The sequence below is a fragment of the Crinia signifera genome, chromosome 7 (assembly GCF_055691185.1).
Source record: "Crinia signifera chromosome 7, ASM5569118v1, whole genome shotgun sequence".
NCBI classification, from domain to species: Eukaryota; Metazoa; Chordata; class Amphibia; order Anura; family Myobatrachidae; genus Crinia; species Crinia signifera.
The window spans coordinates 76025488-76051915 of NC_139223.1; the positions used below are offsets into that span (position 1 = coordinate 76025488).

Genomic DNA, 26428 nt, shown 5'->3' on the forward strand with positions numbered 1-26428 from the left:
GAGCATTGTTGGTAGAATGAAGTGAGTGAAGACAAGTGAGAGGAAGGTTAGAAAACAGGAGGTTGCAGAAGTCTACAATACAGTATATGGTAAAATTGAGTACATTAATGGGAGTCTTGGTGGCATCAGGGGTGAAAAAAGGCCAGATCCTTAAGAACTTGTGGAGAGGGAAAAAGCAATATAGACAAAAAAAGCCACAGAGGGAGCAACATTGAGAACAGAAGAGAGGGTGATATTATCCCCAGAGAGAGGTGGGCAGTGGATGGACCTTGGAGAAGAATATAAGGTACTTATGTATTATTATTATTATTATAATTTTATTTATAAGGCGCCACAAGTGTTTCGCAGCGCCGTACAAAGGAACAATACAGGGAGACAAAGCTTGGCATAACATTGAATAAATAACAAAAATACAGTACAAATAAAGAGCGCCACAGTTTAATACACATTACAGCTTGGATATAAGTAGTGAGGACTCAATCAACATACAACTAGAGGCTTGATGCCAATGATGGAGATGAGTATGCGGACAAAGATGGTCACTGTGTGTTTGAGTATAGGAGAGCTGTGAGTGAAATGTGAAGAGAAGAGGGCTTTGACAACAGGAGGGAAGAGGGCCCTACTCGGAGGAGCTTACAATCTAGTAGGAAGGAGAGACAGAGAGATTACAAGAGGTGCAAGCAAGTGGGTGGTGGTTAGATAGCAGGATGTAAAAAGGTAAGGGGTCAGAGAACCTGCTGGTTTATGCAGTGGAAGGGTACGCTTTGATGAATAGGTGAGTTTTCAGTGCCCGTTTGAAGCTTTGCAAGGTCGGGGAGAGTCTAATGGAGCGAGGGAGTGCGTTCCACTGAAGGGGTGCAGCACGGGCAAAGTCCTGTACTCTAGCATGGGAAGCAGTGATCAGGGTGGAGGAGAGACGACAGTCGTCAGCCGACCGTAGAGGGCAGGAGGGTTTATGAATGGAGATGAGATTAGAGATATATGGAGCAATGGAATTAGAGATGGCCCTCTATGTGAGTGTGAGGTGTTTGAAGAGGATTCTGTAGGGGAATGGGAGCCAGTGCAGATTTTGTTGAAGGGGAGTGGCAGAATTAGAGCGGCGGGGGAGGAAGATAAGATAAGTATTATCTGGGCTCCCATGTTAAATGCACCCCATTTTTTCATACCCCTACTATCCAACTACGCATAGCGTGGCGAGCGGTCTCATAAGAAAAACAGGAGCCCAGATATTACATAAGTACCGAATATAATTGTAGAGGATCACCGATTTATGATGTTTTCAGTTGCATGACTTCAACTTGCTGTTTTTTTCTTCAGAACAATAATAAAGGAATGGCCACTAACACGGACAACATTCCAAGACCCAAATCTTAATCACATGCTGCCCCCATCACTGTTACACATACCCATACTTGAACCTAAATGTATGTTCACTACCATCTGCAGGTCTATCTGAAAACACTTCTTTCATCTGCTGTCCATGTGTAATTACATATGCTGTATTGTTACTGTATGTGATTTGTTTAATATGGGTTAATCTTGTAAATAAGCTTGCTCAGTGGCTTTCCCTGGATAAATACAGCATTATCTTATCAGATTGTACTGATTATTCTGCACTTTGCTGTGTTTAAGAGCATATTAAAGCTAATGACATCTGTACATTGTAATAAACATGAAACTGCTCCAGGGAGAGGCGCGAGTAACTATTCCTGAGTAAATGACCTTTATTTTTAGATTTACAAAGAAAATACAGAGAAAACAATTCCTTCCTTATTTCTTTTCCTGTGTACTATAACTGGGAAGTGGAAACACTTGTATATTATATGTGAATGCAAATACCTGTAATATTTCATTCTGCATAAGGAAGCAGATATGTGTAAATTCAAACTGCAATGCTGTAATAGATACAAGGAAGGAGTTAAGTTTCGGTTTGTGTCTAAAGTTGGGTACACACCTACAGAATTATCTGTCCAATCTTCATGGGTCATTTCTGCTGATTTAAGTCAGGTGTTGAATCAAAATCTTATGAGAATCACCAATCTGAAGAAAAAAAACTTTTTGTACTGAAGTTCAGAATAAACACATTTGATTTTACGATTGTGTACTTTTCCTGGTGAAAGTTTTAGAGTGCACTTATATATATATCTCTCTACTTTTTCCATTTCTATCCCCTGTGCCTCTTATTAACAGCGAGGTTCTATAGAAGAACTGCTTCCCCTACAGCGCGGGAAAAGGCCAAAACCCCCCATTTTCTGATGTATGTATGTATGTATGTATGTATGTATATATATATATATATATGCCCTTATGAATCTAATGCTTTGAAAGCTAGTCTGCTACCTTGCAGGGAGGGAAACTGGGGACCGCTGGGCACACCCGCAAAAATCATAACCCGGGGTGGGGCGGTGTCTGCCAGGGTAGACCACCCTCCACTACCTGCTGGCACACCCTCCCTCCTGTGGCAATGCCCCCTTTTTGGGTTAGCCGGAGCTCTGGAGCATCAGGTCTAGATTCAATGAAGACTAAAGTTAGGAGGTATGCTGTATACATTACCACTCCCAAGCAAAACTACAGCTTCCATAACCACAAAACTGGTCCATTCACTAACAGCAACAAAGCAGTCTTTGAACAGAGCACACAATGTACACCAACCTTGCACCACAATTTCCTCTACAATCCCTGCAGAGCGACAGATGTTCTGCTGCCTCTCCAATAATGGGTTAGAGATGAGCACTGGGACCAAAGATTTGGATTCGCTGTTGGGATTTGGATTTGTCAAACAGTGGTGAAAGGATTTGGATTCTTTCAAAAATGGTAAAAAAAAAAAAACACCCAAATCGCGTAATTTTTGCATTTTTTGTCCCTAGAGTAATATTAACCTCAATAACAGTAATTTCCAGCTCTTTCCAGACAATTTTGACCACTTTACAGCTCACAATGTTGTTTTCATTCAATTTAGGCCAAGGTCTCCAGCAAGCTGGCTGATTATTAACACATGGAACTTCTGACAGTAACAGTATGGTGTATTGGGGTGCAGCACACACAAACAACAAAGAAGAGCAACATTTTTATTTTTTTTAAGGCGCAGCTTGTATAACGTCGCATGGAACCCGAACAATCACACATGGAACTTCTGACAGTATACTATGGGTGCAGAACACACAAACAATTAATAAGGAAGAGAAAATCTGATTTGGATTTTTTTACTTTAATATCTTAATTTGTTTTTAATGCGCAGCTTGTATAATGCTGCGTGGATGCAGAACAATCACACAGGGAACTTCTGACAGTATACTATGGGTGCAGTACACACAAACAATGAATAAAGAAGAGAAAAATTGATTTGGATTTTTACAGTTATTTTTTTGTAATGTGCAGCTTGTATAATGCTGCGTGGAGGCAGAACAATCACACACGGAACTTAGGGTGTATACTATTGGGGTGCAGTATACACCCAAAAAAGAAATAACAGCAACATTTATTGCGGGCGCTCTTCACACCATCGAAAGGGGCTACGCCCCCTTAATTTGTGAACGTTTGTATTTTTGAGAAATATGGTTAGAATTGTATGAAAGATGCCATGTATTGCAACTTGAGTTATAGGTGAAATGTGTTAAATAGAGAGCATATGATTTGGAAGGTGGTGTGTATTGTTTTGTTTAATTAAAAAGCGGTTACAGAGAAAGATGTACATTGATAGTGTGGAGGGTACAGTGACATTTGTGGGTGTGTGTGTGTGTGTTGTTTAGGTGTGTGTGCAATAGTATAGTAGGGTGTTTTTGAGTCAGCGGCTCCCCACTGGTGGAGGGCACGACACATGAAAACAGGAGGCTGGGTAGTGAAAGGGGTGTGTGGGCATAAGGGGGACTAAAGAGGAGGGTGGGGGACACTGTGCAGCTTCTGCCAGTGGGTGAGGGTCCAGTGTGGCAGTACAGGAGTACAGGATGGTGGCCCTGAGTCAGTGTCTCCTCCTACTGGGTGGGAGTTAGGGTGCATGAGAGCAGGAGGCTGGGCTATGAGGCATGATAGAGGTATGTGGGCAACACAGCGTCAGCGACTCCCCAGCTGTGGAAGTTACGGTTCAGGAGAGCAGGAAGCTGGGTAGTGATAGGGGTGTGTGGGCATTGGGGGACTAAAGAGGGTGGGGGACACTGTGCAGCTTCTGCCAGTGGATGGGGGTCCAGCGTGGCAGTACAGGACGGTGGCCCTGAGTCAGTGTCTCCTCCTACTGTGTGGGAGTTAGGGTGCATGAGAGCAGGAGGCTGGGCTATGAGGCATGATAAGGGTATGTGGGCAACACAGTGTCAGCGACGGTGGAAGTTACGGTTCAGGAAAGCAGGAAGCTGGGTAGTGATAGGGGTGTGTGGGCATACGGGGGACTAAAGAGGGTGGGGGACACTGTGCAGCTTCTGCCAGTGGGTGAGGGTCCAGCGTGGCAGCACAGGACGGTGGCCCTGAGTCAGCATCTCCTCCTACTGGGTGGGAGTTAGGGTGCATGAGATCAGGAGGCTGGGCTATGAGGCATGATAAGGGTATGTGGGCAACACAGCATCAGCGACTCCCCAGTAGTGGGGACAGGGTCGTGGGGGTGTGTGTTTGCTGCGAATCGTGGGAGGGGGGAGGTCGCAAGGGTTTGCTGCGAATCGTGGGAGGGGGGAGGTCGCAAGGGTTTGCTGCGAATCGCGGGAGGGGTCGCGGGAGCCGCGGGTCGCGCGCGCGCGGGGGGGGGTGTTTAAGTCGCCTGCTCACCTGGTGACTGTGGAGTAGCAGTGTCTTTGCCGGGCAGCATGGGGAGGCAGAGGGTATCTGGCACTGTGGGCTCACTGGGCTGGTTCTCTGTCACTATGTGAGTGTGTGTGGGCAGAGTCAGAGGCTCCACCCAGCGTTATAGACACTCTCACACATTTTGATATAGAGAGATATAATATAGAACCCAGCACAAACCCCAGCGCACAAACCAATCTGTAGTCTGTACTGCACAAACCCTTCTGCAGTCTGCACAAACCTCTCTGCTCTGCACAAAACCCCTCTAAGTCTGCACAGCACAAACCCCTCTGAAGTCTGCACTGCACAAGCACAACACCCCTCTGCACTGACTGCACTGCACCCCTCTGCACAACGGGCAGACCCCTGAACTGCAGAACTGTGCGCAGCTTGTGGAAGCGTGACTGTGAAATGGCGCCAAATTCTCGGGACGGCGAGCTTTTATAGACTCGGCATCTTGCGAGAATCTGGCGCCAGATTCCGGTGTTCGGGTTTCCTAACAAAGCCGGAAACTTGGGGCCCGTGGCCATGGCTCACGGGATGTTGGGGTGGCTATGTTCGGAGCGGTTCGGTTCAACGGAATCCGAACCGCTCATCTCTATAATGGATATGTCCATTGTCTATCCTTTAGTGTCTTTGTTCCTTCTCCATTTTTTTAAGTCTTCCTCTTAAAGTGTACCTTCCCTCATAGCTTACACTTTTTGTTTTGTGTATGTAAGGTACCTGCTGTCCCTCCATCCATTACCCCATATCTGTTCCTTCTATGACCACCTCTCTGTATAAGAGATGCCTGCTTGTCTCACACCCTATAGCTCACATACAGACCATGACTTTCTGCACAGTATCGTGCACTATCTAATATATGTACAAATATCACAAAATATTACACTGAATACATTTTTGTATATTTGTGAATTTTACAATCTGTCATTGGATCAACTTCAGTTGTACGCCAAACTGTCTGAAATGACACAATGTTAAAACAGTACTAATATTACAGACCAGCCATTCACCAAGTTGCAAGCTGGAATCACATGTATACAGTGGATCGCCCCCCCCCCCCCTTGTGGGCTCGCTGCACACGCCACGCAGCGGGACCGGTGCCTCGCTACGCTCAGCACACTAATTTATTCTCCCTCTATGGGTGTCGTGGATTTCAACTGCATCCCGTATATACTGTAGCAATCCTAGAAAACATGAGCACTTCTGTTCCACATATAGCAGTGTTGTGAAACATTAGTTTTTCTTCATTATTAAAGCTTTTTTGCAATCACAAAAAAAAAGGAAATCATTTATATTTTATCTATGTTCTGATAACATCTAATACTTCCTTTAATAAATGTTACTTTCAGTAATTTGACCCTAATGCAAAATAATGAAGCAGATCTAAAGAGGCCTACACACGGGGAGATTTGCTGAACGCTCTGAGTTTTTCACTTTTTTTTCTTATTCTTTTCATTTTCTGGAATTTTTCATACTTTATCATCCATTTGGATTCCGAATAGGAACAGTAACATGCCTGAATCATGGTGAGCGAAGCTTGCCAAGCAAGGGTACACGCTACACTAATTGGGGTCCATGTGGCAGGTGTCGACATTGACAACAACAAAAATTCACATTGACCTTTTCATGTGTCAACCTTTTGTCAATGTCGATCTTTTGGTGTTGTCCTATTGACTGTCAACCTAGACATTGTAGAACTTTCAATCCACACCCCAAAGGAAGGGGCAGAAAGGACAGCCGCAAGGGGTTTCTTAATCGATTAAGAATTTAAAATCTTTAGACACGAAATTCCGCAAGGGATTATTTACATTTTTAAAAAAAAGAAGGGGAAATGTAATTGCTATGTATTATTTGTCTTGTAATTAACTGTTGTTCTTTCATTTGACATTTGAGTTTTTTGTGAAAATCAGTTAGAATCCCTGAATAAATCATTTCTCAAGCTATGGTGTAAGCAAGTAATAAGTGGTAACCCAAATACCTGCCCCCCTCCACCCCCAAAAACACCCAATACATAAGTTGTGCTTTTCTGTCACTCATATAACCGTGACCCTTTAAGTTAAGTGGTGTACATGATTATGTTTTAACCTGGATTCCGGCAATTACTACTTAATCAATAGCCATCCCCTCCTAAGAACTGAGGGCCTGAGAAGGACACAGTCATCAGGTGTCTTCAGTAAACACGCCTCCTGCATGCTTGTGTGTCCCACTGTCCTGAACATTGCCCATTGGTGTGACCTTCAGATGCAGATGGCCTGGAACATAGGCCCTGGCCATTCCATTCCCAGAACATGGGTGGACAGGACCTTGTTTTCAGGAATGCTTCATTACCTCTGCCAACCACTGAATGGCTATAGCTTGTCAATTAGGCAGCAGCTTAGGGGGCACCGCACGTGACCAAGACATGTGCAGGTGCCAAAACATTGTGTTTACGTAAATCTCTGAATCAGGCCGTGAAGCAGCTGTATGTTCCTGAGCTCTATAAGAAATTGAATTATACATGGCCCTCATACAGCAGCCACATCATAAACATGCTGCAAGTCTACAACCGCCAACATCCTAACTTACTATTATAAATCACATTACAAATACGCTTCATGTTCTAAAACAGTCAATAGATTTCATATATCAGAGCAATATGTAAATCATGATCACAATATATTATTATTATTATTATGGAGAGATGTACAGTATCGGGGCTTGGAGAGAGATAAAGTGGATATACATTACATAGATACATTAGACCCTGTGATAGATAAATGAGTTGGAAGCGGGTTGTCTGTGTAACTTCTCGCCATGATTTCTCTACCAGGCTTGATACATCTCCCCCTATGTATAATGGGGTGGGGTCTATGCATGGATTAGATCATGCGGTGATACATTTATAAAATGGTCCTTTGAATGTAGCTGCATGGAATCTCTAACTCCATCTATGGCGTATATATGTAAGCATACTAATAGATGTGTTCCATGCAATGGACTGAACATTAAGGTAGAAATTTGCTAGAACTTATTTAATGAGACTCACTGAGGCAGGTTGCCGTTCGCGGGCCTAAACCCAGTGTCCTCCATGACTGTCTGCCTCCGACAGACTAAACACTCGCCGTCTTCCTTTCCTGCCAGACCTTACTAGAGGGAAACACAGGGACAGATCATAAGAGGATTTAACAGCGGAACATATAGAGGAGAATACATAGAGGATTGAGTGGAAAACGTAAAGGACATAGTCAAACAGCAGCATTGACAAAGACAATGAAACAAGAGCATGCCAGATATTAATGCAGTCAGACAAATTATAGATGGAGAGAGTTTGAGAAATTAATAGTTGCTTACCTTTGCCTCTGAAAGGGTACTTATTTATTATTATTATTATTTAGAAAGATAGGTTATTCAAAACTGTTATGTCTTACTACAAAATAGCACTGTATAAGCCACACTTAAGTTATATAGCTACCTAGAAACATGATGGGTCACTACAACTTAACCTAAGCTGTTGAGCATATGAGACGTTTTGTAACATACCTATATATACATTAATCTCACACTGACAGGACAGAAGATAACATGCTGCTGGGCAGCCAAGCTGTTGTCAATCACTTCCATTACCTTGCATCCCCTGCAATCAGGTTGTTCAGCGTGGCCATATACAGATGTGTCCTGATTTACAGCCCCATAGGCACACCAGGTTGCGGCTGACTTCTAGCATTGGGTGTCTTTTTGTCAAAATGCGTCTCAATGCGACCAGAATGCATGAGCAGACTGTGCTGATTAATTTAACCCTTTGAGTGCCAATATCTCTGTGAGTGATGTGCAAAATATCCTCTAAAAAATGACAGCATTGCTCACATTTGTTATATAAATTCAAATAAAAAATGTTGTGTAAAAAAAGATTATTCTATGCAAAGGTAAACATTACAGGTCATTATGATGAAAAAAACAATGTTTGCTTGGCAATTTGCACACCGGCTTTGACATATTTACTTGGCGCTCAAAGGGTTAATACATGGTACTGGTTCATCAGTGTGCAAGGCAGGCTACTAATCTGTACAGTGTAGCAGCTGCAGCTTTTTCCCAAAACAAGTTCTGTTCTGCTCTGAATATGGTCACATGGCCTTGCAATTTACTGTAGATCGATCCTATTAAATGCGAACGGTAGAAAGTGCTGTAGTTACCGTTGTGGCACTTGAACACCAGCAACAGCAACCGATCTTGCACTTTTCGTGGGCTTCTTTGCACAAAATTGCATTTACAGCCGCTGCCCTGATGATTCACACCAGGCGAATGGGATCGACCCGAGACTCAGTCACACAATATATCCGCGTGCATCCTAGTCACATTGTGTTTGTAATGGAGATGCATTTTCGGCACACAAAAATAAAATGCCCAACGTTAGCATTGCATGGGATCTGGCTGCTCAGTCAAGCCAGGCTAGATGTATGAGAACACATCTGCAGCACCCAAATCCATTCCCAATTCAGCCACACATGAAAAGGCAGATTTCCCAGACGTGGTATTATTGTGGACGGCTGACCAATATAAATATTGCCGATTGCCGTTCTAGGACAGCACACATATTGCTGTGCAGTCCCCAGGCGATGGGATTTACTGTGGGATCAAATCATGTTTAGATCCAGTCTTTCAGTCATTCATATGTTTTGTGCCTCATAATAAATATGCGCAGGCCGGGAAGAATTCTTTTCTGTGTAACAACTAATTTACATATAGAAGAATGACAAAAATGTATAGATTATTACCAGTTAATGAGTTGTCAGTGTAGGGTGGTGCTAAACTACTTACTGTACAATCCAGAGGAAAATGTATGTAATCATTACTAACCCGGCCACGTGATCTCAGACTATCTCACCAATTAGGGCAGGGAAACATGAAAGCAACTAGGGGGGAATTTAATGGTGGGTGATCTGGCGAATCAGCACGGCAACATGCAGTAGGGTGGTTAGTGATTATGTGAGAACATTGGAGGTTGTCTGGCATTTAAATTTTGTGGCAGTGACAGTTCACAACATTTACCAGCACCCGAATTTCCATCTAAACTTAAAAAATACATTGGGCCAGATTCTCTAAGCTTCAAAAGTGATAAAATGGAGAGTGATAAACAGCCAGCCAATCAGCTCATACCTGCCAAGCCACAGACTGTGTTTGAAAAATGTCAGACAGGAGCTGATTGGCTGGCTGTTTATCACTATCCATTTGATCACTTTTGAAGCTTAGAGAATCTGGCCCATTATCCTTTCCGGACTTCACAATACAGAAGTTTTCAAACTTGTTCATGCGCATTCGTATATTAAAAGTAATTTTATCTTCTAAAGACATTTCCCATAACAGCACTGTAACACAGGCGTACAATAACTGGAGTTTTTGGAGATTTCTGCATATACACAGTAAAAGAAAATGCTCCAATCCAAGTGTCCTCTATGATGTGTACATTTTTAATGAGTATTCTCGACTCTGTGTACATTTATATTAAGTAACCCAATGGGTTTGTGTAAACCCTGTTTGTTTGCAGAAAATGTAATTTCAAAGGCATAATCAACCTGTTTGGCCTCTTAACAGCATATGAGCTGCACAACACCGGTGATGGCTGCCTAGGTGTTGTGCAGCTCGGCAGGTATATGATCCCGGTGTGATAACTGTACTGTCTCTGCTGTATTGTTGCCTGTCTGGCTATTGCAGCGACCAGTGGTGCCGCTGATGGCTGCCTAGGCACTGTGCAGCTCGGCGGTTATGTGTTCTCTGTGTGACCGACTTCCGGTCGGGGCCGGGGATGGTCGCACACATGCGAGCTCCCATCCACCGGAGCTTACATCCCCGTGGAGATGCAGACGGGGGAGGACGGAGGGGGAGAAGGAAGGAAGGACCTGGCGGCAGCTACCGGCTTCTGGCGGCACGGTGACCACCCACCCGGCCGGGACGAGCGTACCGCCATGGCCCGGCATGAGGACCACCTCCGTGCAGGGGGGTGCCTGGAGGAGCCGGAAGGGGATGCGGCACTGGACCCGATCACCGACGAAGACACCCACGGCACAGAGCTCAGCCCCCGGGATGACACCGGAGGCTCAGGAGGGAGGACCTGGCGGCATGTCCTCTGAGTCGGCTGCGACCCCCCTCATCGGCACCCGGCTGACCCGCCAATGAGAAGAGACCAGGCCCGCAGGCCCCAGCTGCTGATCCCAAGCACCAGAAGTTGCAGGAGCTTTTTATGTCTCTGGCGGCGCCCCCCCACCCCACCAGGGAGGAGGTATGACCAGACCATTGAGACTCAGGCCAGGGAGGGCCCAACTCCAGGCCTAGGACCCACTGACTCCCTCAGGCCTCAGTGACTCTTTCTCCCCCTCCCCCCCCCCATATGTTGGCTCTCCACGCTGGTTCTCCTACAGGAAGCTGGCGCCGCAAATGGCTGCCTAGAATCTGTGCACTCAGCCATATGTAACCCCCTGTGTTCCCTGTGTTTCCCCTGTGTGATAACTGTACTGTCTCTGCTATAACTGCGGTATCTTTGCTCATACTGTTACCACCCGGCTGCTGCAGCAACCAGTGGCACCGCTGATGGCTGCCTAGGCGCTGTGCAGCTTGGCGGGTATATGTTCCCTGCATGCCATTATTCTGTCCCTGCTTATATTGTCACCTACCTGGCTGCTGCAGCGACCAGTGGCACCGCTGATGGCTGCCTAGGCGCTGTGCAGCTTGGCGGGTATATGTTCTCTGTGTTATACTGTACTGTCCCTGCTTATACAGCTGTGCTGCTCGGCGGGCATGTGTTGCCAGCATGAAATGTGTCAATGTAACGTATGTAATGCCTCCCCCCTTCATCCCTGCTTGATGCTGCACTGTATATCCACAACAAATTCCGAGTGTGTGCAAGCACACATGGCCAATAAAGTTGATTCTGATTCTGATTACTGTACTGTCTCTGCTTGTCTGTTACCTGCCTGGCTGCTGTGGCGACCAGAGGCGCTGCTGAGGCTGCCTAGGAGCCGTGCAGCTCAGTGGGTATATGTTCCTGTGTCCCCCCCTGTACATGTCCATCACCCTCCCCAGGTACATGTAGTATATACCTGTATGTGTTCATGTATATCTGTACTGTCATTGTTGAACTGTTACCTACCCGGCTGTTGCACAGCAATCCTTATCAAATTCCTAGTGTATACAAATATACCTGGCCAATAAAGCGGATTCTGATTCTGATACATGTTTGGAATTGGGCAACTTTTGTATACCAACTTATTTTTCACTCCTACAGTACATAAGCTTATCCATCCCAACTTTTAGAAATATTGAAGCTGGATTGCAGCGCTCCCTGAAAGGGGATGTAGCCTGACAGCAATGCTGCGTTCTCAATCTGCATCCCCATTTGTCATCACCATGGTCGCCTGGCCAGCACTCTGTGTGCTGCTGGCATGGCCCCTGTCCCTCTGTCTCCTGTGATTAGATATCTAGTATCTATTCACCGCTGCTCTACTAAGCAGGGCAGCAAGTGACAGTGTGTATGTCAATTGTACCCCCGTATACCCCCCCCCCAAGTGGGACACTGCTACCTGCTAAAATTGGGACAGTTGAGAGGCATAGCTTAACGTTCTAATCTGTATGAAGTACACCGTCGCAACATGATGAGTCAGGAGCATTTTACTGTGGCAGTGGCACTTGATGTGTCAAAGGTATGCTAAAATGAAAGGAAGTGTTGCTTCATTGGGATTGCCCATGGCCTATTTGTCTAAACATGTTCGGCTGCCTCTGGAGACTCATTTGCTTGCACTGCTGAGTGACAGGAGCTGGGTGCTGCTCCCGGTTGCTAGGAAGGAACTGGCATTTCGGTGTCACCCCTAGTAATTCCTCTGTTAAGAGATCACTTACACACACACAAAAAATAACAAACACAATCTTGTTTATGTCCACCAGCCAGGTCAGCTACTGTAAATGTGTATAACCATACCATCCCAACATTTTGGAATTAACAATAGGTACTGTGAAGAGGTAGAGTGGCCTCTCTGGAAAGGGTGTGGCCCTGTGGCCCACTGTTACATCCCGCTGGGTACTTGCCCAGAACACCTCAGCTTCTGGTTTCATTAATTCAGTGCATTTCTGATCTGTCCACCCTTATTATTTATTGTTGTGTATGTACAGTCTGTGTGACAGTCAGAGAGAGAGAAAGAACTCATTAAGGCCTAGTGTTATTCATGCTGCCTGTGACAGTGACACAGTCGCCAACAGACAGAGTTGCTCTATATGATAATGTAAGTAAGTTTTATTTATATAGCGCACTTTCTCCAACAGGACTCAAGGCGCTTGATACTCTGTTCACAGAGAGGTTTCTTCAAAGTCCATTCAGAAACCAACAGGGAGAAGTACTAAGCCTGGGATAGTGATAAAGTAGAGCAAGATATCGTACTAGCCAATCAAATCCTAACTACCATGTTACAGGCTGTGTTACAAAAATGAGTGGATTGGATGGTAATTTGTTGTGCAAAATACTTCATACAGTATACTAATAAATATAAACTACATTCTATATTATGCAATAAAATACATCATTTTGTATTTAAACTGGAGTCATTACTAAATCCTATTTTGTATAAACTGACTGTTCTAATTTAAGGTTTTTCCTAAGAATGCCACCAAATGGCAGTTAACTGATACATTGTGTAATGAGTTTGTGTTTTTATCGAGTAATTTACAGAGAAACCCCTGAATCTGTTATGTGCAGTTCTAAGTGCCATTGGTCATGGTGGGAGAATCAACATTATAGACAGAAACAAAGAAACAGCCTGTTAAAAGGGAGTAGACAATGGGGGTCATTCATTTGGGACCGATGTTTTTTACTGCTCATGCACATAATGATTTATGCGCATGTGCAGGGTCCCTGTGCAAACGGACTCAGCAATTGCATAGTCGCTGAGCCATTCACACCGTGCAATGCAGGCCAGGAGTGGAGGGTGGCGGAATTGGGTGTCGCCATGGTAATGCCCAGCGTTTCAAGGGCATCCCCATGAAAACGCTGGGCATTCCATGGGATTGGAGGTGAGACACGTGTGCTGGGGGCTGACGTCAGCCGCCTGGAAGCCTACAAATATAAGTCATTTTCCACTGACATATTTGCGTGCCCAGGAGAAATCATTCGATAGTCGCCGACCATCTAATGATTTTTCTGGCTGCAGGCACATGCAGGGGGATGTGTACTCGTGACACATCTGTTTGCATGGTTGCAAGAGGAAATGGCGGCGGGCAACTCGGAAAGCTGTGTGCTGCAGAGCTTACTGAGTCAATCAGAATCAGGGCCAACGTGTCATAAGAATTGGCTGCATGTGAGGGAGCCATGGCTTTCCATATGGCAAGATCAAGTTTGTATGTGAAGGAGCTATAGCTTTTTATGTGGCATAATCATGGCTGCCGTGGTGCACCCTCTAACTTGTGTTCCTTTTATGTGCCTCGCTGTTTGGTACTGTGTGCGGGTCAGATGCACACCGGCTTGGTCCCACATCATCTCTAGTAGTCTGTATGTTTGATGGTTTCAAATCTTGGGCCAAATAAATAGGGTGTGAGAATCAGAACGTGAGATTTTGGGAAAGTTTTAGCATTTTTTAAAGCAAAGGATTGCTGTTTTTAAAAAATTGGGAAAACTCTCCTAAAATCTCTCACATTGTGGTTCTCACACCCTATTAGATGTGACCCATTACTTCCTTTCCCAAGCAATTTGTCGGAAAATTCTGAATTGTTTGCATCCAGCAGGAAAATGATAGCTATAGAACTATTAGCACGGTATCCAATTAGCTACTGCGGCTAATAGACCCGCCTGGGGTTATCCTGTTAGCCTGCATTATTGGCACTTACAGGGAGTTTCGTGAAAGCAAATCCCTGATAAGTGTTCTCCAACGCTGTGATCACTGCTGCAGAACACAAAGGTTTGTGGCTTTTTAACAGAACTTGTGTGTTTCCATGCGGTATAGGGTCATTTACCACAAAGAAAAAGGGGGTTAAGATGCCCATACACGTTACAATTATTCTATACAATATCGCATCTCCTCACATCTCGGTTTTGCGATGAGATGAGATCTAGTACAAAAAGTTTGTGCTGCACATTTTTGTACTAGATCTCATGTCATCGCATCACCGAGATTCGATGAGATGCGATATTGTATACAATAATTGTAACATGTATGGGCACCTTTATAACTGTATAGCCTGATAATGACCATTGGTCTCCTAGCGCAATAAAATGCAATTATTTGTGTGCTTTAAATTACCACGTGTAATAGGCTGCCCTCTTTATTGTTTTACAAAAAGATACAAAGAAACCACCCATTGCAACAAGCTTCTCACAGTGAAGCCGAACAATATTTTCATGGCCAGTGTGAAGTTTTATCTTGCCTGCATCAACTATATTGAAAAGTGGGCAGATCAAAATCCTACAGAGAAATTAGCAATTAATTGTTTATGGATTGGGCTAAAACCTCAAAGGGAAGTATAATGCTGCACACACTTGGTGCGATGGTCGGATGCGTTTTGAACCTTTTAGTTCAAAACGCATGCAGTCCACATTGCAACGTGTTTCTGTAGACTTGCAATGCGTACTCCCACGCATCGCATATTGCAAAGTGCAAAAAGTACATGCAGCCCATACTTTCTGTACTCGAGTGCATCGTATCTAGTTTAAATCACACGCTGTTGTAGCGCATCATACCGTGTGTGGGCATCTTAAGTTAGTCTGGTTTAATTTTCCATTACTTTTTAAATTTATTCCATTACTATTAAGGAAGAACAATATTTTGACCCGTATAAAACAGTTAAAAGGTGTATTAAAATGAAATTCGGAGAAGTGGACTTCTAATTCAGAAGACAAGATAAATGTGTTTATATTTTCATAACACTCATTGAAGGAGAGTTGGAGGTTTCAGTGTTTTTAACTGTGGTGACATTTCTAATCTCTTTTCCAGCCACTAACTCTTCCGTGGAATGTGTATTCTCACTTATGAACCATGGGGAGATGAGAGAGACAGATTATAGTCCGATACAGCAGAAGTCTGTCTAATAGTGAAGACTCATTTCATGAAAAAGCATAGGTTGGGATAAATTGTGAACTTTAATTGTCCAAACACAAATTCTATTTACAGCTGTGTTGTGCCAAACATCCCTTCTCAGCGATGTCCTGTGCGTCTTTTTGCCCAAGCAGTAAGTTCCGTTGCCCATCGAATGTGGATACAGCATCAATCGCACAAAGATATGCAAGTATTGATTAATGAATCCGGGCAGTCTCATGAGGCAGCTTTGTTACATCACATTGCAACTGTGTTGCACATCTACAGGATAAAGATGCTTTGTGTGGCTCACATGCGTTAGGCATCTCACACCGCATGGTATATATATATATATATATATATATATATATATATATATATATATATATATATATATATATAAGGCCGGGTGTATGAGGACACATACTGTATGTACAGCCTGTATTTTGCCTTCGTGGCAATGGGGTTTATGCCTGCAAATTAATACGTTTTTTAAACTTTTTGAAATATAGCAACCCTTGTTTATAAACGTATATGTGCTCTATGAAATAAAGCTGCCAAGGGGTATTTAAGGAATGCAGCAATAAAAATAAAGACAAAATCTTTCCACAATCTAGATATGTACTGCTAGAGTCCGGAATTGTAAGATATAATGGGACAGGGACAGATGTGAATGACCGACATTGTCTGTAAGGTATGTGGTCCCTGGGTCCACAATATCTATGTAGATAGTCGCTAGGTTGACCACTAATGGTCAACAGTGACTAGGCCATGACAGAAGGTCGACGTGAATAAGGTCGACATGAGTGTTTCACCTTTTTTTTTTTTTAAATAGGTGGTTTTTCATACTTTACCAACCAAGTGGTCAATGAGTGAGATTATAGTGTGCCGAGCGCAGCGAGCCATGTGAGGGGACACGGTACAATTATACGGTGTCCATGTCAACAACAAAAAACTTGAAAAACTCATGTTGACCTTATTCATGTCGATCATGTCCATGTCGATCCAAAGCTTGTGTCAACCTTGTGTGACACCGAATGATGCAAATTTCTGTTATGTGGTGGTGGCGGTGGAGGGTGGGGGTCTCTTTACAAGTGTAATGCTGGGTACACACCAAAACAATTTGGGCACAATCCCATCAATTTGGATCCAATTCAGACCGATTGGATGCAGATTGGGACAAAATCGTTTGGTTGGATCCGAATTGGATCCGATTCCGATCCTACCTGCTGCAGGTAGGATCTGTAAAAGATCCATTCATCTGAATACAGATGGGATCGGATTGGGATCTGATTGTATGCAAATTGTATGCAAATCGGATCGCACGATTTGCATATGATTTGCATACGACTTGCATTCAATCCAACTCGTTTTGGTGTGTACCCAGCATAAGTTCATTCCACATGCCTGTGATGGAGTTGTGCGCTCCCCTTTTGGGCAGTAGGGTAAAATGTTGCCAAGGGAGCCCATGAATCTTGCACTGGCCCTGAGTGGTACCCAGATTAAAAGAGGTAATTTAATGCACTTTTATGATCTCCATGAAACAGACCGTTTGATAAAAGCTAATCATTACCAAGAGCTGTGCACGCCACATACAGAGCAATAAGACAATGGAAGACATTTTATTCAGCTATCTTTAAATCAGAGTCGTTTCACTGTTGCTTTTAATGCACTATTAAAAGTCTGTTAAAAGTGCATTGCCATCCACTTGGCAATTTTCATTTTAATAAGTAAATGCTTTGATTGATCTGCATGCCAGTGCTAATTGCATGCTTGAATTAATGGCGTTTGTAAAATGAAAGGAAACTGAATGGAGGAAAATTAGCTCTGATTGCCAGCCTTAGCCTAATGGGAGAACAGGGGATTTTTATGATTATTACCACTTTTAAATCATATTGCATAACTGGGCTTAGGAACAAAAAGGCTTGTACATGGACTGGCCAAGCAGACTGTGGGCTTGTGGCGCAGATTGATCACCAACCATAAAATCTGATAGCCCATGCTATGGAGTTAGGACCAATTCAGTGATTACATCATACATCACATGACATCCCAAGCACTTCCATCTATAGAACACCTGAAGAAAATGAAAAAGACAATAGTCCTCCGACAATGCATTACAATAGACAACCTCCTCAGTATTCAATAAACCCTTTGTGCTCTATACACCGTAGTAGCTTATTTTCATTTGCATAAAATGGGCAATATACAGTATAAAGTGGATTTAACCGTAGTTAATATTCCAGCATCGTAAGGATCTAACTCAGTCAGTATGTAACTAAAGAACCATACACACGAGGCAATGGGAGCCCCATACTGAGAGATGGGCCTAAGCAACAATCCATGGGCACCATTCCATCTTCAACAGAACTCCCATCTTAGAAAATGTACCCCATGGTCTCTAATTGATTCGCCCCTGGAACTTAACTTGTAAACAGAGGCCACGCGTTATAACTGCAGCTAATGGACTCTCCTACTATAACTGTTAGTTTGCACCCTATCTGTAATAATCACAGATTTATTTTCTATCCAATGATGAAATTGCTGATTGCAAGTATTTTATTTGTTCCTCAGATAAAAATCCCAATGATTCTAGAATTTTTTTTAAATCACTCCACAGAAAAGATCAGGGAAAAGTGGGGGTATGATCTGCGTGGTCCCGAGATCTCCTGTTGAAATATCAAGTATACTGGCATTCGTGTCATGGTAAAATACAACCGACAACAATTTGTAAATGTTACCACATAAATGTTGTCTAATGCCGATAGTAAAGGATACAGAATATAGCATATATTAAAAAAAAAAATACAATTGGTCTTCATGGACTATTAGTAAAGCATATTTCAAAGAACCACAACCCAATCCGCTTGCTCTTAAAATGGAATATTTCTCACACTTATTTCTTCATTTATATGTCATATGAATTAAAGGCGTTATATCAGGTGACTGTCAATTCACGTTATTTCTATCAAAGATTTCACAAATAATCATTTGATATCTCATTCTTAATAGTAGTCTATATATCACCAATGCTCATTTTACTGTACTTATTTCTATGGTGCTTATCTAGGATGATGCTCCGACAGTTGGGATCACGATGATCACTACACGACATCGGTAGCCTGATTGTAAAATGCTGAGTCACAAGCCCAACTAATGTTGCGTTCTCATTGTCGCCCCTGCAAAATCCTGGGTTTTTCTTGCCGGATTTTTGGTGGGGCACAGAGCTTCTCAACTCAACAGACCCCCTTCATACTGCACCTCAGACCCGGGAATTTCCTGTGTCTGCCCCTTTCACACTGCTTTCCATGGTCTGCCTTCCAACAAGTGTGTGGAATTTGATTGGGTGTTGGGAAATTTGTCCAAATTGCTGTGATTGGCTATTTAAAAACCAGCTTTTATTGGCTGGCTGTCACATATCACATGATTACATCCCCCAATGAACTTGCTTTTTGGCGTTTTTAGTGAGAAAAACCCAGGTCTGTGCCGTTCACACTGCCATACACCCGTGTATTACCCAGTAAAAACCCTGCAAAAAACCTGTGTCTAATTCCCAGGGCATAACACTCGGGAATTTCACAAAGACCCTTTCACACTGAGACAGGACACGGGAAATTACTGCTTGCCCTGGCAAATACCCGGGTTTTTGCGGCAGTGAGAATGGGGTATTACAGGGGCTATTCTCCTTTGTGAGGGTCAATGACCCCGATAGAGGGAGAAAAGAACATGTGGAAAGCGCAGTGAGTACGCAATGGTAGTCTATATGCGCTTGCCCAACTGTCGGAGTACTGACGGTTGGGATTCCGATGGCAATTGTTGGAGCCGTATAACCACACCCCTTATCTAGTGCTAGGTGAACTTGGTAAATTGCTAGGAGTTTAGAGAGGGGGGGGGTTGGTTGAGATCTGCACACAAAAAAGGAGGGATTGAAACTAGAGATGTGCAGACTCGGATTCCAGAGATCCGAGCCCCCACGGACGTCATCATTCCGAGCCCGGTTCTGAGCAGTGCTCTGAGATTCCTGCCTGACTCGGGTCCGTCCGCGTGGTCAGAACGTCATCTCCCGTTGCCGGATTTCGCGAGGCTTTAAATAGCGGCTGCTGCGCCCGCCATCTTCACTCCAGTCTAGTAGTGGGTTGGGAGAGGGTGTGTTGGTGCTGCTGCTGGGGCTTAAACTTGAGCTTGACCTTGAACGCATTATTTTTTATTCGCTGGGGCTGTCTCTCAGTGCTGCTGTGTAGTCTAACTGTGTACTTGTAGTACTACTGTCTCCTCTGTGCGGTCTACCTCTGGTGTGCTGTGCTGTAATTATTTTATTTGCTGGGGCTGTCTCCCTCAGTGCTGCTGTGTACTCTGTTCTCCTCTCTGCTTAGGGTGGGCTCTCCCTAGCAAGGAGGACAGTCTAACTGTGTACTTGTAGTACTACTGTCTCCTCTGTGCTGGGGCCTACCTCTGGTGCTGTGCTGTAATATTATATATTATATGAATAATTAATTATATTATATATATATAGTCCACTGGTGCTGCCTTCACTGAATCTGACAGTATTATTTAGTTACTCAGTCCACTGTTGCCACTGGCAGTGCTACTGCCTAAGTGTACCTACCTAGTACATACTAGGCTGCTATATATAATTGAATTAAAAAATAATACTTGTGCTGCATGGGACTGTAAAAATTAATTCCATGCTGCTGGTGCACTGACGTGTGCTACTGAGTGCCACTGTCAAGCAGTACCTAATAATAAAATTAATTATTATAAATTCTGCTGGTGCACTGCATAAAGCTACTGTTGATGTGTAACAACCTTTTGTGTTGACCACTGGCAGTGCTACTGCCTACCTACCTAGTAGTTTATTTTCTCTACCTACTAGGCTGCTATATTATTAATACTTAATTAATTGAATTATATATAGTCCACTGGTGCTGCTTGAACTGAATACTGTGAATAGAAGTTGCCAGTATTATTTACTCAGTCCACTGTTGCCACTAGCAGTGTTACTGCCTAAGTGTACCTACCTAGTAGTACAACTACATACTAGGCTGCTATATCTAATTTAATTAAAAAAGAATACTTGTGCTGCGTGGGACTGTAAAATATAATTCCATGCTGCTGGTGCACTGACTTGTGCCACTGCCAAGCAGTACCTAATAATAAAATTATTATAAATTCTGCTGGTGCACTGCATAATAGTGTGCTACTGGTGGTGTGTAACTACCTTTTGTGGTGACCACTGGCAGTGCTACTGCCTACCTACCTAGTAGTTTATTTTCTCTAACTACTAGGTTGCTATATTATTAATACTTAATTATTTAATTATATATAGTCCACTAATGCTGACTGCACTGAATACTGTGTGAATAGAGGTTGCCAGTATCATTTACTCAGTCCACTGTTGCCGCTGCAGTGCCACTCTTACATGAGCCACGTGTTTGTGCTGCACACTTGCGTGGCTTAGCATAGTTATTCAGCTATCTCGGTGCAACCTTTTGCCCTAAAAACAATATTGTGAGGTGTTCAGAATAGACTGGAAATGAGTGAAAATGAATGTTATTGAGGTTCATATAGCGTAGGAGCAAAAAAAAAAAAAAAACCCCAAATTCTGCGATTTTAGCAGTTTTTATGCTTTTTTAACAAAAATATCAGAACCCAAAACCTAAAAAATCCAAACACAAAACACTTAGGAGGTGTTTTGTCAAAACCCATTAGAACCCAAAACCTCAAGGTAATCAGAACCCAAAACCCGAAAAGTGGCCGGTGCATATCCCTAATTGAAACCCTATTTAATAAGGGTATATACTGCTATATTGGATTCAGCTAGCGGGGGTTCTATGCTGCCAACTAAGTATACTAGTTGCAAAGAAGAGGAAAGAAAAGTAGTTGTAACGGATGCACTCCACAATTATTTTTGAGGTTTATTATTGTATTTATGGAAATATTATCCAAATTTATATCTTGAGTGGGGAATCCTTTTATTCCTTATTGTTTTGTGGATTCAGGATACTCCCACTTTGGTTTGCGAAATACAAAAGGTTAAAATCGACATACAACATTGTATTTCGCAAACCAAAGTGGGAGTATCCTGAATCCACAAAACAATAAAGACTAAAAGGATTCCCCACTTAAGATATAAATTTGGATAATATTTCCATAAATACAATAATAAACCTCAAAAATAATTGTGGAGTGCATCCGTTACAACTACTTTTCTTTCCTCTTCTTTGCAACTAAATTGCTAGGAGAACTTGGTATATTGATGCCACCAAAGATAAAGTAAATACAAAAAATGTTTGTGAATGATCCAATAATGGTTTCCATTTTTATAAGCATAAAAAAAAAAAATCACAGCAAATCTGAAAAGAAAGGCTATTGAAAGGCACCAATAAGGTAAGGCTACAAGAAGAAAACTAAATGTACACACTGGGCAACTTTGTGCTGCACAAATGCTATGCACCAGTGATGTGCGCTGAGCGATCTGTGTGCATCAGTGTTCTTTATGCACATGCAGGGGACCTATCTAGGTTGTGACTGCATGTGCTCAAGATCTGAGCCGGCGATGGGGGAGCGGCCATCACTATGGCCTGTACACACTGAATGATCCATGCTTTCTAAGTGATCAAGACAGACATAAATAAGTACATTAAATCACTTTCATAAAAGAATGATCTATGACTGAACTAGGACGCAATAAGAGAGCTGGCGAATGTCATCAATATTCAGTATTTGCCATTAACCACCCAGACACTATATGGCCGTTACAGGTAAATATACATTTATTTCCTGGTCTACACTGTGCTCCTTCCATCCAAGAGAAGGGAAATCTAAGTGTCAAAGTCATGCAAATCTGCATGGGTCGCATACAATACGCATAGGGTTATGAGCAAGAGCAGAGCTACAGTTATGTAATATCCGAGACACTAGAAAGAATATGGCAGAAATGTCCACCATTGTAGATAAAAACGCACATGAAATATGAAAACTTAACTAGAGCCTGCCAGGTAGCCCAGGGGAGATTAAAGCAACAAATGGAGACAACTGATCTACTTCTTCAGGTGCAGTAAGGACCTTAGGGTCTTAGAGATAAATTCATTTTTTAAGAACAATTTTAAAAAACTTTCTTCAGGCACGTGTTTTTTTTTTTTTTAGGAAAGGAGATGAATAGACTGAAATTTGCTGTAAATGAACAACTTTCTCAGGAACGGACTACTAACACAAACTATAGCAGACATGAACCTAAACTTCAGCTCCAACCTGTTAATTCTGGTGCTTGTCTAGGCGTTTTATGTGTAGTCAGGGCCGGCTCTACCATTAGGCAGTTGCTTGGGCGATGGGATCTGGGGGGGGGGGGGGGGCGCCACCAAGGCTGCCTATCAAAAAATCAATGATGTCTATGAAGATCCTTGTTGTACTTAATGCAGGTGGCTGCTGTGGAACCTCTAAGACCTCACTTCCCTACTTTGCTGTCCCCTCCTCCTTGTACTCCAGTTGTGGGTGGCAAAGGGGGCCTACAGGGAAAGCAGGGGACATGCCCACCTTCCTGTGGGGCTGGGAGGAACACCTGATTTTTGGGAGCCTCCCCGCCATTGCAGAATGTTAGACAAGTATGCCTTAAGGGGTAGGAAAGTGGGTTTTGGTGGCAGTATTCAAACAAAATCATTAGAAATCGGAATAAGCACAATGATAAATCTCAGAAATATAGCAATTCCCCCGTCCCAAAGAAAATTCAATTGGTAAAAGCAAACAAATTGTTTTCTACCTGATGGACTCTGGACTGTAGAGGGAGTTGATGTCAAACTGGTGGTGACAGAATCACAAGGCCCGGTGCTTCCACTGGAGCTGCCGCTTGAGGGAGGTGACGGGGAAGAAGCTGGTGATGCACTGTGCTGGTTTATGCACTGGGCCACAGCAAAACCTGTGCAATACAAGGCATTTATTAGTGTGGCAATATACCGTACATATATCATAGATCCAGTCAGGGGAATTCTATTTCTATAAGGAATGGAAACAAAGTGTCATGCAATCTGCAATAAGGATTTAGATCATTTTAAACTCAATAGTGATTTAATGAAGGATGTAAAGGACACATCACTAAGCAATGATTATATATTCTGACAATTGTGAGGGAGGTATTCAATGTTTGATTCTGTTTGTCGGAACATTTCCCACAGTCAGAATAACTGTCAATTTGATCATCAGTATTCAATGTTCAGGCTGGCGGAAACGTTCCGGCAGTCGGTATACACGTGGATTGCTGCAATCCAGAGTCCGTTTCCAACCATGTAGATTCAACTTTTTAAAAAGATAAATTTGCCGGCCTTCAATTCGGTCTGAAATGGCTGCATTGAATATATGTGTGCCGATCTCTCAGACTGTTGAAAATATCGGCAAACATTAAATAACCCCCTAAATCACTGTACATAAGTCAATTTGATTTAACCATCTGAACTGAAGCAGGAAAATTTTTAAAACCTGCATTATAATGAGTTTCAGAAGCTCTGGTATGTAGGTTTATGCAACTCATTGGATCATACTACTTCTAGAATAGAGTTATTGGGATTCTGATGCATGCCAAAGGCAAGTGCAACCCAAAAATGAGTGAAGGCCTCATGGTACGGGATGTGGCTGAGTGTTCATAAAGGACAAGGTGACTCATAATTTTCAAAATATATTTTCAGTAGTGTAATTTCTTATAATATAGAAGGATTCCTTACTTCATTATAGGTGATGATGTCAGAACTCCAGGCTTATACAGATATTATTTACAGGTGTTTATACATACGATCATCAATTATATATTAACATAACCTATCCTATCCTATATCTATACAACAGGCCAACTCTCCTCACCACTATGAGGTGAAGTACCAACACTGACCGATAGAGGCCACTTAATGGACCAAAAGCCTTCTTTTGTGAAAGCCATGTCTGCGGGGACATTAATCTGTTTCAAACTTGTTGCATATGGAGATTGAGAAATAGAGAGCTGTGAAGACAGAGATTGGAGGTAGGAGCAGATCGGTACTGCGGGTGGGGTGGAGACTTTGTGGGTTAAAAACAGTCACAGCTCAAAGTGAAAGTACATTGCAGAAGCCGTCATTTTGATGGGCAGTTAACTAGTGTATTATATAAAATATCAATGCAGCTAAGTGTGAAGCGGTTTCTTTAGCAGTTGCTAAGGCTAGTTAAAGCATGTAGGGCATCCCTAGGCCAAATGTTTGCTATGGGGTAATTCAGGAAAAATGCATTAATAAAAATAAGTTGTGCTTATATGTCATCCTTAGGTTCAGGTATGTGATGAGGGACAGGATTCACTTCTGTCCAGAGGCACAAGCACGGCTCTTGCCTATGGCATGGACCATAAATAATTAAAATGAGCCCTGGATCACAACCCAGGTCACCTGGAGGCACCCAAGGATGCCATGGCAGGGATCCAGATGACTCACAGACAATGTCTATGTAGACAGTCAAAAGGTCAGGTTGAGTTTTTCACAATTTAAAAAAAATTGTGGACTTTATTATGCTTTATCCTCCATGTGGATTCCATTTAGGAATGGTAAAGAGTGCCGAAGCATGGCGAGCGAAGAGAGCCATGCAAGGGTACACAGTACACTAATAAAGAACACAAAAAACTCACGTCAACCTTTTCATGTGTCGACTGTTTGACGGTCAGCCTTCTGTCAATGCCAACCTTTTGACTACCCAGACATGGTCTGTGAGCTATACCACACCCACCATGACACGCAGTTTGGGAACCACTGACATAACAGATACTTTACCACAACAGTTAGCGGGAATGATGTATGCATACAGAACATATTGTGTTATCATTGTGTTTGTCATTACAAGTACTTAGTAGGATATCTACATACAACTTCTAACTACAATTTCACTCATTAAACATGGTTGCTGGGTCACAAAACAATATAAAGTCTGAAGGCAGGTACTTGGTTATCTAATGGTCGCAGTAGTAATATAGTTAAAATACTAGAAAAACAACCTCATGAACATTTATATCAGACAGAGGGGTAAATGTATGAGGCTTGGAGGTGGTATCTATCCCCATAAAGAACGTTATGGGCAAGGTGATAATGCCCCAGCCAATCAGCCCCTAACTGTCAATTGACATCTTTAGGGGGATAGATACCAGTTCTCCAATCGTCATACATTTACCCCTGAATGTCAGGAGGAAGTTGAAGCACATTAGTCTTATATCATAGACAAAGGCTGGGCACAAAACAACAGGATGATGTGTATTGCAAACAAGAGGCAGAACTCTGGGAGGCAATGGAGGCACCTGCCGTCGGGCTCCTGCTCCCAAGGGGGAACCTCTCCTTCCCTGTGAGTTTGAATCAGTTAATTGAAAACCATTGATATAGCTTCTGTGGCTGGCTCCTCCTCCTAGCAGGGCCATAGATGTCACACTCTCTTTATTCTAAATATAATATCCATAACATACATAGAAACATAGCATTTGACAGCAGATAAGAACCACTTGGCCCATCTAGTCTGCACCTTTTTTTAAACATGTTACCTCAAACCATATTTGATACTTATTTTTTTGTAAGGATATCAATATGCTTATCCCAAGCATGTTTAAATTGTACTACTGTATTTGCGTCTACCACCTCTGTTGGGAG

General features: G+C 42.9%; 1 protein-coding gene across 1 annotated transcript in view; it reads right to left on the reverse strand.

The window, feature by feature from the left end:
• The window catches only part of CLEC16A (C-type lectin domain containing 16A), a 311322-nt gene that overhangs the window by 16883 nt on the left and 268011 nt on the right, over nucleotides 1-26428 (reverse strand). Inside the window, exon 23 of the mRNA XM_083153350.1 lies at nucleotides 23548-23703. Coding sequence (XP_083009476.1) covers nucleotides 23548-23703 — 156 coding nt within the window. The remainder of the gene's footprint in view (nucleotides 1-23547; nucleotides 23704-26428) is intronic.